We start from the raw sequence: 16,691 nt of genomic DNA, 5'->3' as shown, positions 1-16,691 counted from the left end.
CACAAAAATACTTCCAATACCAATTATGTTTCGCTGCCATATGCGTCAGGAACAAGCTCCTATGTCTGTATGGCTGTTTTGCCAAACTTCACAGAGTTTTATCTTTGCACACTACCCACCACGGTTGCTTAGTGGCCATGGTGTTGGGCTGCTAAGCAAGAGGTCGCGGCAGCCACATTTCGATGCGGACAAAATGCGAAAACACCCGTGTGCTTAGATTTAGGTGCACATTAAAGTACCCCAGGTGGTCCGAATTTCTGGAGACCCTACTATGGCGTGCCACGTAATCAGATGGTGGTTTTTGCACGTAAAACTCTAATTTAATTTTTACTTTTACACATTGTTCAGGGTGAACATCCATCTCCGGATAGTCACTCACAGTATACACTATAATGTGCCAAAGACTAGTGGCAACAGACTTTTTCCACCATGTAATGCCATCTAGTAGCTGCCATAGTTTATGCAAATGTGGACAGATATGAGGTGGTATACGAAAGTTCCTGGATTGGGTGTACAGAACGGTTTATTGTTATCATACGTCGATTTAAGCTTAACACCTTTTGAAGCAGTCTCCGTGGGATCGACTGCATCTGTCCCAGTGCATTTACCAGCCTTGGAACACTATCACCTCACCACTCGATACATTTACTCATTGGAAGCACATGCTTTTCTTTTATCCCACATAATGACACCAGTCTGGGAACTTTTGGCTAACACCTTATACCACAGCTTAGTCCCAAAATACCGTACTACACACATGCACAAACATGCTTTGAGAATCTCTTCTATGGAATAAAATAAATTGGTCTTTGAGTATTACAGACCATGGTCGTATTATAAGACTAATTCTTTTTACAGCTTGCTTTGAGGAGTACTTAAAGGGGCACTAAAGAGAAACACTGAATCTGTTGGACTGATAAGGTACTCTGTAAGAACGCTAGTTTCATTGATTTAAATGCAATAAGTTGATATATTGGAAGAGAAAATGATGGTCAAAGTCCCATTTGTGAATTTTGTCCTGATATCCCAGGGTAGGTACACCAGTGTGACATCACGGATGCCACAATATTCTTCTTGCATATAAGTTGTTGTGGTTCATGTAATGTTTTTGAAACTTCCTAAGTTAAGAATTTGGCTCTTTTAGAATTCAATGTAATTCATTCTGACCAATGAAAATATATCTAGACCAGAAGGGACAAAGTAGGAATCCATGATGTTACAGTGAGACGGTGCAGGAAATTCAAGGAAGTGTCACCACCAGACTTCCATTTTTACATCTTATCTGGCTTACCAAGCATCTAAGAGTGGCTGTTTTGGCATTGCGGAAGCGCAATGTACTAACACTGCTCAAAACAATTTTCTCTTTAGCAACTCTTTAAATGGCCTCAAGACCGAATTTATCATTCAGTATGCACAAGTATGTCTTGTTATTGCAAACTACAGCAACACATTTTTGCACATCAGCCATTGGCACTGTGATGTGTTCTCCAGTGCATTTGGCGAGGACAAACTGAGAGAAACTGTTTCTGCAAAATGTTCCCAATACATCGCCGCATACCCTGAACACTTCTATGCGGAGCACAATGCGTCTCAGACATGTGCATTTCGCATGCCCCTCAAAACAAACAGCAATTATGTCAATTAGACGGCCAAAGTTACTATCCACAAAAACAAAAGAATTTACTCTCCTTGATTTATCAAGTTCGGCAGTGCAAAATGTGAAGGAGCCTATTGCCATCTTCTTATAGTGAATGCCATCAGTCCTGTGCACACCCTTGCCATAGAACATGACCTCCCCATTTTTCACACATTTCTTTCTCAGCTTGTAGCCCTTTACTAGCATTCGGAAAATGTCGTCAACATCAGCGCTCCTTTTTGTAACATGATGCCATAATACTGGAAGAGCCTGCATTAAACAAAACTTTTCGACAATCTGCCTTTCAGGGTGTCTGGTACCCCTAACCATCTTTATAAGCTTGCCATTCATCGATTCAAATGGGAACATGGAGTAAGCCCACAGGGGGCCCCATTCTTTTACAGTGTCAGCTAGGTGCAAAAGTAAATGCGAATTGAAGGTCATGTTACTAAGGCCATAGAGCTCCTCATATTCCCGCAGAAACTTTAACATTTTAATCTTTATAGCATGCAATTTCTCAAGTGCGATCCGGTCACTCAACATGCAATACATCATGTCCACAAAAGACAGCCAATGCTTAAAATGTCTTGAAGGTATATACCCAGAGAGAACAACAGGTGAGTATAACAGTAACCAGTTTCGCCAGTCAGCAGCTTTCCAGTATTTCACTTCCTTCAGGGACCTAGGCAGCCTAGACATTTCCCAGACAGGACGTATGCCCAACAACCTTTCATCAATCTCTTCAAACCGATCACGAAGGTGAAAGCCCTGGGATGCTCTTGACTTCAGCCATATTAATGTGGTCGCTTTAACAAAGCCGGAGCACACTGCATGCATATAATCAACCACAAAGCCAGAACAAAAAGTGAATGAAGCCAGAAGTGTGAGAACGCTTGTGCCTTTGACTCCACAACTTGCTTTCTGTCTTAGTGCTCTGGCTTTGTGGGCATGCTGAATGAAAGAATCATTTGTGCGCAGCTTGGGCACAGATTTTGGCGCAGAGTAGACACGGCAGTGGCCATTGCCTCGGGCAACCACCTGCCCTGGGGATGCACACCAACCGCAGCCATGTTTCCCATTAAATTGGGTCATGCCCATAACTTCACTTCTGGCTACACTATCAACAGTGCAAGGACCAGGATACACTTTCGTTGTTCTCTCACAACCTTCAAAATCCTGCCACTTTACACCAGTAGAAGAAAGCTCATTCATCTTGAGCACAAAAGGCAAAAGAAAAGTGTTCATAGCCGGTTTGTGGTTACCGAACCATAAGCCAGCTAGAATAAGATTATTAGACCGCTCTTTAAATGGTAATTCATTTACTTGGGCAAGAAGTGGCCAAATTCCATAGCTGCTGCTCTCAAAGAGTGAAACGCCATCTGTATTGAACGTCAAAGTAATATCACTTGCGGAAAGCGGAAGCTTCCTATAACCCACGCTGTTAGTAATGTCAGTGATGTCAAGCGAAGCAGACTGCTGAACAGGTATGGTGCGCCCTGCTTTCATTATATCTCTTACTTGCCCTTCAATGTCTAACACAAAAAAGAATGAAGCTGTTTTTACAAGGTCAGGCACCTGAAGCTGAGCCTTGCATTTATCACATGTAACCTGTGCAACCTGTTCAAGAGGGCCAAGGTACGAGGAACAACTATTGCAATAAAAGTGCCTGGCTTTCTTCATGTCGACCCCATTAAAATGTTGGAAGAAAGTATACTTCGACGTTGGCAGCAGCGTTCCTTCGGGTACATGTGCATGGAGGAGCTTCAGGAGACTTTCAGTTGCTTCTCTTGAAGCGTCGTGGCGAATGCTGTGCCCCATAATAAGTAGAAGGCTTTCGGCCACAGTGACTTTTGAGCCTGGGTACAATGGCTGGTCCTGTCATAGGTACAGAAAAAGATTCATGTTAAGAATAGTTTCAATCTGTCTCACTTACACAATGCTTAAAACAAAACAGAATAGCTTGCCCAAATAGGGTTGTGGAAACAAGCTTTAATAGGTCTTAAATACACTGTTTTCTGATAATTTTATATTCCTTGTCAAGGAGTTTATTGACAGGGTACGCAAGAAGCTAGAGGTTGAACTCGATGTGGAGGTTTTTCCTTGCAAGTAGCCAGAACCGGCAATTCTTCATTGAATAAGCTGGAGATGCGCCTGGCTGACCGGCACTTCTTTGTTACCTATATAGCTTATAACAGTTATTTCTAGCCTATGCATTTGTATGTGAGGCTACTACAGCCTATAACAAACTGACCGTTGCAAACGGTGACCGATTGTTTGCTACCTACATCGAATAGAGTGATTTATTACCACTGAGAGTTCAGCTAATCGTTAAAAATGAACATGAAGCTTCTCTCCTTCACTTTGGATTTTTTTTTCTCTAGTTTACATTATAATGTTTGTTTCATTTCATCGTCAATGTAAGCTCAAGTCACGGTAATTCTGACACTCTGGTGCTTAATATTTCTGTAAAGTACCCGACAATGAGTTATATAAAATTGGAGATGAAATAAGAACCTAATTTCACTAACTTAATATAGCCTATGGAGTTTAACTTCATAAAGCAAAACTTCGGCTATCCGTGTGGGTACCGTTCATTTAGATGCCCTAAAATCTTACCAGCTCAGCGTTTGTCTCCGACGGTGCGCTATCTGGTTCTTCGCCTTCTGCGGCTTCGTCCAAATCACTTTCGCTGGAGCTGCCGAATTCGTCAGTACTGCAGCGAGTCTGAAGTGTGTCCAAATGCAGTTGACGTGAATCATCAGAATCCCAAGGTGGGGCGCTATTAGCATGTGAAGTGTCGGGACGGGGCGATGGCGCACGTGCAAAATCATTGATTCCACAGCTCTCACGGGCCGTCTCTACGTGGGAGCGCGGTTGCAGATGTTCCACGGAGTCCGCAGAGTGGTGTCCAGCAGCTCGGGCATCACTGTCGGGAGCGGCTGGCGTCTTGACACGATGTTTTGTGCGAACCGGCACTTCAACTTTAGAGTTCCAAAGGTACTCGATATACTTTCTTTTTGGTGCCATGCCCACGCGTTTGGTTGGAAAGATGAAGACGCAAAGAACGAAATGACACCTACAGAGCACAAACCAACCAAAGGCAACAACAAAAACCCGCGGTCATACGCACGTGGTACAACGACGAACACCAGCGAATGGCTGTGGCGGCGGCTGTGGCTAGGCTAGGCGGCTAGGCTACGAGAGGCATGAATGTTTGTTTTATTTATTTTAGTTCATTTCGTGATTTTTCCGCACTACCATAGGTAACTTAGTACGACATTACCCTTGTTATATGTCCGTTTAAATACAATTACATAATTTTTTAATAAATTTACGAATTTTACCTTTCGGATTATGCTTGCGTGTGTGTATCTCTACCATGTAAGGTTGTCTAGACAGCAGCGCCATTGCTCGTTCAGCCCGGCTTGATATACATATCGAGGCAGGCCTAGCGGTGACGTTTCCCACGTGCGCATTTAGTTGTGTATATATATCTTTTTTGGAGCGGAGCGGCCAGCTTGAATTCTAGAGCATGACTCATGTGCTGGTGAAATGGCTAACAGAAGAGTCCTGGGACGTGTATTCTGTACGCGCCATCGTCGACGCTCAGCTGGGATTCCGGCTGCTGACGGAAGAAGGTTTTATCGACCAGGTCCGGGGCAGCACTGTGTCGATAAAGTGGACCGATGACTCGGCGCCAGCGGAGGCACAATTACTCGATTTTGGTGAGTGCAGAATGGCACAATGGTTGTAAATTTTCTAATCGCGAATGTGTTGTACGCATCAAATACGCAGGCGTGCACAAAGCACTGGAGAAAAAAAGAACGCAGCTTGTGAAAGCGGTCCTGCAGCGGAGGGGCGAACAGCCAGTGGGGCAGGTGGCGTCAAAAAGAAAGGTACACCGGCAAATGTTTTCTTCATTTTGCTATTAATTTGCTGTTGCCAAAGCTGTGCTTATTGCGTACGGCCGTGGGGTGGCCCTTGCGCCGTACTCTTTCCGAGTGCGGTGCAAGGCGTGTGTTCTTGCAGTAGCAAACAGTCTTGCACTGGTGAACCGTGTGCGAGAGGAGATAGAAGTTTTATTTCTTTATACCCTCAGGCTCCAAAGGCATTACAGAGGGGAGTGAGTAGAGCAGGATAAACAGGCAAAATACAATGAGTAAAATACTTTCTGAATATGCAATTTTAGGTGGTGGTAACAGCACAAACAATTATTTTGTAGTTATTTGTTCTGATATCACGTCGGCTTAAGAGGCAAATAACGGCGATTATGCTAAACGCACTTTCTTCTAAAGGTCATATACACCTGTGCAACTATAGTCATAATAAATATAGCACACTATCAGTGTTAGCACTAATTTCTAAGTACAAGTAGATATTGCATAAAGGGCTGGATATCTCCAGCATTTTTCAGGAATAATGACACAATAGTGCAAACATGTTGGTATGCAGCTGACTTCAGTTGAAAAAAATGCATTCCATTGCAGAGTATGTTTGACTGCAGTGAAAGGCGCTTTCACAACATCGGCTTGTCAATATGTGTGCATATCACGTAGCCCCCTCACAAAGATTACATCCTTCAGAAGAACTTCAGTTTGGCCTAGTTAGTGTTTATTGCATATCGTATTAACTGCAAATAAAGACTGGGACAGTGGAAGAGAACACATAAACGACACGGGCGGTAACTTTCAACTGGTTTATTCACGGCAGCCCGTGGGCATATGTGGACAAATAGAACATGCGCAGAACGCAGCAAACAAGAACACTCATCAGCCTAGCGGGGCAACCAATTATCAAAAAAATCTATTTCGGATTTACACAACCGAATGGAAGTGTCAATAACACAGTCTTGGCCTTTATTTTTTATGTGATAAGCCTCCATCGGTTCGCGGGTAGTCGGTCCTGGCTTCTCCCCAGAATCTTTATCTCCTTAAAAAGAGGTGCACAGTGAGAGGCATTGCAGTGCACAGGCAAGTGCGCGAATTCATCTTTCGTTAACTTTTGTTCGTGTTCCCTGGCTCGATCATTCAGGTACCGTCCTGTCTGCCCTATGTAGGACTTGCCACACACCAGGGAGATCTTGTACACAACTCCTTCATTGCATTTTGCATGCGGCTTGATATGGTTCTTGCCACAGCCTTGCCTTCCTTTAGGATCGCGACAGGTGCGGGGCACTGACACAACGGAGCACATTTGTAATGGTAACAGCTTGAACAAAATGACGACAGAATGGACACAGGACAGCGCTTGTCCTGTGTCCATTCACTCCCTGTGACTCGGAAGGAGCACTTCTCTTTCCGGCAGCCCACCCTTCCATTGTCAAGAAAGTGCTTCCTGTCCTACTTGACTTTTGCTGTGACACGCAGCTGAGAGCGCGGCTCTAAGCCCTGCATTGCTTCTTCACCCTTCTTATTTTTTTTTCCTGCCTTCTTTTCCTTCTCTCCCTGATCTTTTTCTCCCCACTCCCCTTTCCCTGTGCAGTGCAGTGCAGTTGAGGTGTCTTCCTCTGAGAGACAGTTACGGCACTGCACTTCTCTCTTCCTCTCCTTCAAAAGTCACTACACACACGTTGTCATTATTAGCGTATACCAACTGGTCCAACTTTCCACTTTAATAGAGCACATTTCCCAGCTGTCTTAATGGAAAAATTTAGAGCACATAGGACACCATAACTGGGCTCATTTCTGCCCAAGTGGAAGCGCGGCTGTTAGTTCATCTACTGCGTGTTGCTTTATTGAGGCTAAAACTGAGGCAGCAATTTCTTGCAGGAAGCTCACCCTTCTTGCACTGGTAATAAAGGGAAAATGAGACATCCACCCATTCATAGCAACTGCCACAAAGAAAACCCATCTGGGTTCCTCGAAAGAAAAGCCTCGCAGTTGAAGAAAAATTCATCCTGGTCCGGGACTGCAAGGCTTTTCTTTGCAGCAATTGCTACGATTGGGTGAACATCTCCATTTTCCCTTTATTAATTACATCTTTCCACCTTGCGGGTTTCCACAGAACTATTATATCAACCTCTTGCACTGTACTGTATCTGCCAGCTGGTAGTCACTGTATTTTAATGTAGGTCATTCACAGGCAGTTTAGACCTTTATCGTGGCAAGCACACATGCACACAACCAGTGAAATAAATTGTCACAGTGAGCTTTGATTGTGTTGAAGACAACGGGTCAGTTAAATTGGTATTCTTTTCATCTTCTGTTGACAAAATCAAGCATAATGTGCTCAAAGAGAAGGTGATGGTTGTGAGAATGCATCATCTATCTATCACACTGTCAAATAAATCATTAGCTCACCTCTATCAGGGGCTACAGGCTATGCACACGTGTTCAGTGGTGGTACACTTGTGCCAAATTATGCCGAGAACAGTCCTCTGCCATTCTGCTCTGACATTTTAGCAGAAAATTGCACCAATCCTGTGCCAAGAAAGCATAGGAACAAGAGCGTCATTTCGAACATGCTGCCTTGCTAGTAAAACTGAAGCAAAAATTTAAAATGCGCTATCATCATCGTAGAAGTCAATGGAGTGGCTATACGTAGCCATGGATATAGCCAATGTTGTTGGTCCACCATTTCCTGTTTCTGTTCTTTTGTTGCATTTCTCTCCAGTGGAAGTTCATATGTAGTATTACTGTGCTGTTTTATTTGTGCTGTTTGTCCTGGAGTTCTGCATTCCTTGCACCTTCAATGCTCACGAGCTAGCTCGCTCAAGGAGGTTGTTGGATCAAAAAAGTGTTGTATAATATGGAGTTGTACATTGTTCTAGAACAGATCTTGATAGCCCCACTTCAGAAATGCTCCTTAAATCGTGCATTAAATTATGGAAACTTCCTTGCAACCCTCCATGATCTGAAGAATAGATTCCATAGTTGTAGTTAAAACAGCTTTCTCTTGAACAAAGCACAGTTATGCTTAAGATAGGGTGCATTAAAAGTGAAGCGGCATCTGGATGCCATCACTACTGCATTGGTTTAGTTGCACAACTCCTAGGTTGTGGTATTTATCACACTCTTGTTCTGCAATCTATATTTTTTTTTGTTGCTTGCTTGAAGCCTGCCAAACATGCAAATGTAGCTGTTGCAAGTTGAAAAAGTAGAAAATACTTCAAACGACGCAGAGTGAAATCCATTATTCTAAATATAATTAAATATTTCGTTAATTTTTTTTATTTTTAGTGCCTTACTCATGCACTTGAAATATTCATGCACTCATATTAAAAATTGTCATTGCTTTTTGTGACTTTCACACAAGGTCAAATAAATTTGGTGAAGCACTGTTTACTAAAAAGGAAGCCATTGGATTTTTTTCACCCTATGCACTTGATGCTTGATTAAACTGTCATCTTGACTCATGCAATATTTATGGGCACAGTGTGAAGGGTGTGACTGCGAGGCCTCGAGAAAGGTCGTCGTCTTGGAGGGCCAGGTGCGGGAGCTAAAAGAGAAGCTAGAAGCGGCAAACAACAACCTTGTTGAGATATTTTTTTCCACACGTCTCGGATTTTTTCCCTTATTTGTCGCATATTTCCGATCCAGATACCTGCATATGCTTTATTTATGTATGAGCCTGACATGGCTATTAGAAAAATTGTAACAAGTATCGCCACCTGCATTGCAAGTGTTTTATTAATGATTGCTTTAGTGATTAGTGTATAGGTGTAATGTCTGCCACCACAAATAATGCTTAAAAAATTTGCCTGTCTTTCTCTTATAGGCTCTTTATTTGCAAATTACTCATTGTTTCATGAAATGCCTGGTATGAATAAAAAAATTTAATTTCTGCTATTTCACTGGAACCTGTTCTGCCATACACTAGCTTAATAGATGCAGGATGGTTCCACGAATTCTGCCACAGGAATAATTCCTAAATATATTCAGTCGGTGCCTTTTTTACAGTGCATTATGCAACAGTTGTATAATAAATCATAAAGTAGCCGGAACATTGAGGCAGGTAGGTTTAATAAGCACCAAAAAAATATCAGCCTTATGTTTTTTTAAATGAAGTTAAAGGTGCTTTGCAGGTTAGGTCAGTAGAAAACGGGCTAGCAATATATCTCGCAATGTTCGTTATTCTGTTTAGGTGGCGTAGCACAAACTAAGGCCATCACTGTTTCATTGGAATATTTTAGATTCATGCTTCTTTTTGAGGACAAATCTTCATTATCATGTAGTCATTATTTTACTGAAAAGTTCTAAATATGAAGGGCATCCCTGCTAACACACACAAAAAGTAAAAACAAGCCTTCTGTGCAGATGAAATCATCTATCTGTATGTTGTTAGCAACACTGGAGAAGCGATGCTAACAACATACAGATTTTTCTTAAGAGGTTGCTTTATCTCCGGAGCACCTATCTAAATACAACTTTTTTTCAGCAACCACTACACTGATTTTGTTTGACTTTGTTGCACTTAAAAAGAAAAGTTAAAACCTACTGACTGCAGGAAGCCACAATTTTATTTAGGCCATCAATATTTTTTAGAAGATTCTTAAAAATTGAAAATTAAAAAAACTCGCCTGTCGAATGTACAACTATGCAATAAAAAAGGGTATCAGAATTCTGTTACTTACTCCTAGTAATAAATCTGTAAGCATGCGAAATTGCCGTAATATATACCATTAATTTGTGAGTACAACCTTTGCTAAACCCTCATAAAATTGCAGCAATTCCACATTATATATAAATTCATGTGTCAAATTTGTTGGCTGTAGCTGCAGCAAATGCAGTTTACAGAAGCACGATATTGCTTTTTGGTGCAGAGTTACGGAGTTGTAAACTTTTGCATTATTTTTTTGAAGCATGCCTGTTTTGCAAATTTTTGTGAAAGATTCCAGGCCTTGTAACAGAATTCTGCTTCCTTGAGCTGCTAGAATTTTTCTTTCAATTGTGACAGGCTTCGTTTAGATTGGTCTAGTGTTGCCTCATAAAAGCATTTGTGCATTTTACATGTATTTGAATGGGAAATTAGGAGTTGGCAATGAGCTAAAGCTTCCTCTTAATAGTTTCTTTATCACTGATTAACAGACTTTCTATTTGAATTGTTTTACATGTGCACATAAAGCTTTTCTTTTCTTTAGAACTTGTTTCTTGTTAGCTGGTACACCTGTTAACAGTTGACTGCTAGTAATTTAGCATCATATCTATTAACTGTATTCACAAATTCCAAAAGGTACTTCACCACTTTCACAAGACCAGAATGGTACATCAACCATTACACAGACCTAACAGGTGCATGACATGTAACTGGAGTTCAGTGCAGTTATGTATGAAATGATGCCATGTTTCTTTCCTATTCTGTGTCTGCTCTAGAGTCCTTCGCAATGCTGAAGAAAGCCAGCAAGCTAGTGAGGAAGGTAGAGGGCCTGGCAGACGTGCAGAAGGCCACACAAGTGGTGCAGGCCGAGCAAGTAAGATACCTGTTCCTTGAAACATTTATTAATTCATTTATTCAGTGCCCTGCGATTTGGTGGGGTGGGCCTGGACCTCGCCTAGGTTTCGACAAAGGCTTGTTGGCCCTTGGTGGCTTCCTTGCCTCGCTGGACAGCCCAGAGTTGGTGCTGCACATCCGAGCTGTGCAACGCAGACTCCCAGCGCACACAGAGGCTGTCGCTGTTCGAGGCTGCGTCACCGTTATCCTGTATTACAGCCGTACTTTCCCATAGGATATGCTCCAGGGTGGCTCTAGAGTCGCAACGTCTGCACTTGTCCGTCGTGTATAAATCTGGGTGTATTAGATGCATAGTAGCTGGGCTCAGATAGGATCTGGTCTGTAACTGCCGCCATTCGACAGACTGATTTTTTTCCTTAATTTTGGGTGCGTCAGCGGGAACGTACGACTCTGAAATCTATGGTGTTGTGTAATTCCGTGAAGTCTGGTCCTTCTATCTTCCTGCTCATCTGTAGTCGGTGAGGCGGGGCTAACTGAGGGTCGGTCCGTAAGCTCTCGAGCCATGTGGTGCGCTGCCTCATGGCTACTGTCTGGTACTGGGTGAGGGGGTGTCCAGATAAGATCGACACTTTGTTGTGGTTGTTATTAGCTATATTTAGGAGTTGTGCCGCAGAAACTGCAGGGGAAATAGCTATCACACTTGCCATAGCACAAACACAAGCGGGCATAATCATCAGTGATTCCCCGACGGCCATACGAAACTTCGCCAACGGTCCAATCTCCCCAGAGGCACTACAACTCCTAAACTTGAAGCATTTATGCTCGTATTTTAAGAAGCCAACAAAGATAACATAGGGGAGATTGCTTGTACTTACTAATTGAAATAAATAAATTATAAATTAATGGACTTGAAAGGGATGAAAAAACAACTTGCTGCAGGTTGGGAACGAACCCACGTCTTCACATTACGCATTGAGCTACCACAGCACATTCTTCCCATCCACTTCCTGGGGTATTTATATGTTGCTACTAAAACTAACCCTGGGAGTGTTAGCCAGTGCCACCACTCGCAAACTTTGGCAGTGCATGTGGAACAACCAGTTGCCTTCGCCGAAAAAGACCACATACTCATGACGCCTGTGGCAGAAAGGATGTTCCACATCCGCGGCCAAGGTTTGCAAGTGGTGGTGCTGGCTAACATTCTCAGGGTTAGTTTTAGTACATAGTAACACATAAATACCCCATAAAGTGGATGGGAAGGTGGTGCCACGCTAGTTTAATTGATAGAGCATCGCACATGTATTGCGAAGGCGTGGGATCATTCCCCACCTGTGACAGGTTTTTTCATCCACTTTCCGTTCCATTAATTTCTTTCAATTATTAAGTACAATTAATCTCCCCTGTGTTGTCCTTGGTGTCTTCGTTTGTTGGCTTCTCATGATACGATTAATAAAAATCGGGCCCGTCAGTTAACCCCCTTTCTTCTCGTCCTTACATAATGAGGGTCTCGAATCCAGCAACATTGATGCCTTCAGGTAGCATGTGCGGGTTTATTGACCAGATACCTTCACCCAGAAAGATCACGTACTCGTTACGCCTGCGGCAGAAAGGATGTCCGACATCCACTAGCGAGGTTTGCGAGTGGTGGCACTGGCTAACATTCCCAGGGTCAGTTCTATTAGTAAAACATAAATACCCCAGAAAGTGGATGGGAAGGCGGCGCCACGGTAAGCCTTCCCATCATAGCTCAATTGGTAGAGCTTCGCACAGGTAATGCAGACAGCATTTATGGTTTGTCAATACTCAGTACTCAGTCGTAAAATGCCATATGCTTAAAGCTCATTTGTGAATGTGGTATAGACACTAGTAAATTTACTATTTTTGATTTGGGGCTGGTTTTAGGGCCAAATTTATATTTAAGGAAGAAAAAAAAAACAGCCTCTGACGAATATTTCAGCCCGATTTTTTGGGACCTGCAGGATTAATTGGGCTTTCAGATACTAACACCATCCATTTATTAATGTGATGGAAACCAAAATATCGACCGCCATTACATGAATGATTCATGAGTAAACATAAGCATTTTCCTTTTTCTCTGGTGCAGATAATTCTTGTGCCTATAGATCAAAATGCTTGTCTACAGAACACTTTCAGAAGTCCTCAAATGAAATATAGGCATCTTGAATAATGGAATGATTTTTTAGTATATTTCGCCAAATATTATTGTCTGACTACTGTACTATTTTTCAACTACAGCTAGTGTTGCAAGTCATGGTATCGAAAATGGTTTTGCTGGAATGCAGGAGGGCATTTGACCTTGGATTGTTATATATACAGAAAAGATTATAACAAACTAAATTCGTTGTTTTATTAGATCAAGTGCAAGCTCTTTTTACATTTAAAGCATTGTAATGCCTGCTTTGTGTGTACATAGCCCTTAACTAAGGAAATCTCAATGTATCTTTTTTTTACCTTCTTTATGCAGGTGGACATTGGAGGTGGCATTCTGGTGGAAAAAACAGTGCTCAGCCGCCTCCATGCACACTGCGGTGGCCTGCCCACGAAATTTGCCCGCAACTTGTTGCGACATGTCTTTGGAGATGAAGGCCTCCGAGGAAAATCCCTGTACGGGAAGGGCTCGAACTCCAACAAAGAGGGCCCAGTGAAAGAAGGGCTTTGCCCGTTAAAGCTGAATGCTGTCATCGGTATGTAGTAGCTTAAACCACAAAGATGCAGTACATAGAAAGATGATCCTTGTTTGTAGCATTGTGTACCTTTAGGCTGTAGCACATCGATGCGCTAATCTAGTTGTGGGTTCTATCAAGGCTGCAGTGGCCACATTCTGATGGGGATGGAATACAAAAACACTCGTGCCATGCATTCAGAGCATGTTAGAATCCCGGTGGATCAAAATTAATCCTGAGCCCCCCACCATAGCGTGGGCCACACAATTAAAGCCCACAGAATTTTTAACACAAGAATTGCATCTTGCAATCAAGAAAGATGCAGATTTACTTTCACAGGATGAAAATTTATTCCCGAGCTATCAGGCAGCTTTTTCTATGTCACTGGCAGCTAAGCGCACCCATCTGTTTGTCCCCTCAAAGTGGACATGGCTACGTTATTGCCGCAAACTTGCCGATATTAACAATGTTATTCATTACTGATACGGAAGGAACTGTTTCAATGCACGTAATGTACTCGTGAGAAGAAGAAAGCGCGTTCGGCTTGCTCCGCCTGCCGCCATTTTTGTTTTGGTGTCCCGCAGCAAACGCAGGACGAAAAAATTGTTTTTCTTTTTGCGGAAATTTAACCTGCGTAATGATTGCACCCCTGATTTTGCGTCCATTTTTCTGACAAAAGAAGTGCGATCATTATGCGCGTAAATACGGTACATGTTGCTCCCCGTGGATCCCATTGCATTTGATATTTGACTGTGAAAGCCATGAGCAGGATGATTATGCATGCCTCAACTAACCACTTTACCAGTTTGACGTGTGGTGTGCTGTGGCTATAACTTAGCACATCAAATATTTTCATTTCGCTTTAGTAGTTAACCTGGCACATTATCACTAGTGTATGTGGAATGTGTTCTCTCACACATTGTGATGATGACACTAGCTCTGGAAGTGGGCGGTTGCAAAAGCTGTGGAGGCAGTTTTGGTGTTTTACACGATACACATCAACTATGTGTGGTCTATGATTTGCGTAAATACAGTGTATTTCACTGGCTGATTGCCAAGTTTTGTTAATTTTGTCTTTTTTCTTCCATGCAGGGTACACGTGCACCCATTTTCAAACAACCACGCTCCACATCAAGAGCAGCCTGTCTTCTATGATTAGCAGGGAGATTAAATGAAAGGGAACTACTAGCATATACGACTTATGCTATTTTTTTCCATTCATTTAACCTCCCTCTACAGTGTAAAAAGCATGTATGTATTTATTAAATGTTTTTAACTTCTTTTTGTTGAGATTCGTCTTATGTGCAGCATATGTATGGGCCACATACATGTTGTAAAATGTGCTGCACCTTTGCTTGAGATATACACATATATGTAGGCTTCATATATCAAGCACCAAAGGCAGTCAGGCACGTGCATACTCTTTAAATAATATCTGTGCATCAGGACACACGGAAAAACGTTACCACATGGTGCCTAATTTTTTTATAGCAATGCTATAAACACCAGTAAAATAATGCATAAGCTCATTAGAAGTTCATTAGGAAGACGTTACAAAGTCGCTAGAAAGCTACTCTGGAGTGCACATTAGGAAGACATTTCATGCTCGCAAGAAAAACACTCTTCAAGTATTCTACAGAAAGACGGTGGCCAATATGTTTTAGAATGACATTAGGAATACATCAGAAAATTCCAAAGAAACTCATCAGAAAGTCGGATGACTGTGATGTCAAAACTCGTCAGACTTTCATATGAAACTCATCTCATATTTTCATAAGGGTTCAACTGTGTCCTAGACGCCTTTCGCGACATCAGGGGACCAGGACAGGGGAAACCCAACCACCACGCAAGGGAGCTACGTAAACTAATATCATACCACAACATGTCAGATGCCTGGATAGTAGCGCATGGCAACACGTTTGGTGGTACACGCTCCTGTGGGACAACAAATTCACGACTCGATAGAGCATATTTTTCAACGGATTTGATCTCCGATGTTTTAGAAATCCAAATCATCAATGGCCCAGAAGGACTCAAATCATTCAGTGACCATAGACCCCTTAGCTTCAAGATAAAGGGACAGAGCGGACCAGAGACTTCACCGAACAGGTGGAAAATGGACGTAAAAATCTTACGGCACCAAGAAACATGCCTCACGATCAAACAGAAACTCGTCCGATGCATGGAACTACTCCAGAGGACATAAAGTGGGGCGACTTGAAATAACAGTGGAAGGGAATACTAATGGAAGCAGGAAAAGAAAGAAAAAAAAAACTAACTGGAAAACTAAATGAAATATCCCGAAGGATCCGCATAATTGAAAGAGGGGGCGATCTGACTTATTGTATGCAAGAATATTTAATGGACCTTCGCGCCAGATACCGCGAGCACATACATGGAGCAAGCCAGCCTATGGGATCCCAAGGACAACAGTCAATAAATGATGGAAACATTAAGCGTGAAGCAAGCCACACGATGGTTAAGAACAACATCAGGCAAATACGATCCGAAAATGGAGACACGATAACAGAACAGGATCTTTGTAGATCATTTTCAAGAAATCATGCATGAAAATGGCGGTCAACCCGTACCTACCACGCCCAAATGGTTACCACAACTCCCGCAGATAAAGGACGAAGACAGATGTCACCTTTACGCACCAATCACGAAAGAAGAAGCCTTTCGCGAAATCTGTAAAATGAACAAAGAATCCGCCCCAGGGCCGGACGGAATCCTGACCGGCTTTTATCACGCGTTCTTTCCGGAAATTGGAGAACGACTAGTAAAAACATTGAACGATGTAATCAAGAACAACACTAAACCCGCATCCTTCACACAAGGCAGAATCGTCCTCCTGCTTAAAGCGAACGCTGACCCACTTGATGTCAATGCCTGGCGCCCAGTGACGTTGCTAAACTCGGATTATAAGATCGCTACGTCAATACTAACAAGCAGACTAGGCAGAATAACGCCCACAATAA

The 16,691-nt window shown here is 42.5% G+C and overlaps 1 protein-coding gene and 1 long non-coding RNA gene across 2 annotated transcripts; both read left to right on the top strand.

Moving 5' to 3' along the window:
• Positions 1-5,107: 5,107 nt before the first annotated feature.
• LOC140213410 (uncharacterized) lies at positions 5,108-9,104 on the top strand. Its single transcript, XR_011890319.1, has 3 exons — positions 5,108-5,361; positions 5,432-5,532; positions 9,011-9,104. It is a non-coding gene; the product is annotated as an uncharacterized lncRNA (long non-coding RNA).
• A 1,845-nt stretch (positions 9,105-10,949) lies between these two features.
• Positions 10,950-14,893, top strand: LOC140213776 (uncharacterized). The gene is made up of 3 exons (XM_072285099.1): positions 10,950-11,045; positions 13,512-13,731; positions 14,803-14,893. The coding sequence occupies exons 1-3, from the start codon at positions 10,959-10,961 to the stop codon at positions 14,883-14,885; spliced, it is 390 nt and encodes a 129-aa protein (XP_072141200.1). The 5' UTR covers positions 10,950-10,958; the 3' UTR covers positions 14,886-14,893.
• The last annotated feature ends 1,798 nt before the right edge of the window (positions 14,894-16,691 follow it).

This window comes from Dermacentor andersoni, chromosome 10, assembly GCF_023375885.2.
Source record: "Dermacentor andersoni chromosome 10, qqDerAnde1_hic_scaffold, whole genome shotgun sequence".
Taxonomy (NCBI): Eukaryota; Metazoa; Arthropoda; class Arachnida; order Ixodida; family Ixodidae; genus Dermacentor; species Dermacentor andersoni.
This window is presented reverse-complemented; position numbering and strand designations above follow the sequence as displayed.

Bases quoted from the DNA above. Each gene is read 5' to 3' on its own strand.
- LOC140213776 (XM_072285099.1), top strand. From the start codon at position 10,959: ATGCTGAAGAAAGCCAGCAAGCTAGTGAGGAAGGTAGAGGGCCTGGCA. The intron at 11,046-13,511 runs GTAAGATACCTG...TTCTTTATGCAG, and splicing joins AAGTGGTGCAGGCCGAGCAA to GTGGACATTGGAGGTGGCAT. The intron at 13,732-14,802 runs GTATGTAGTAGC...TCTTCCATGCAG, and splicing joins AAAGCTGAATGCTGTCATCG to GGTACACGTGCACCCATTTT.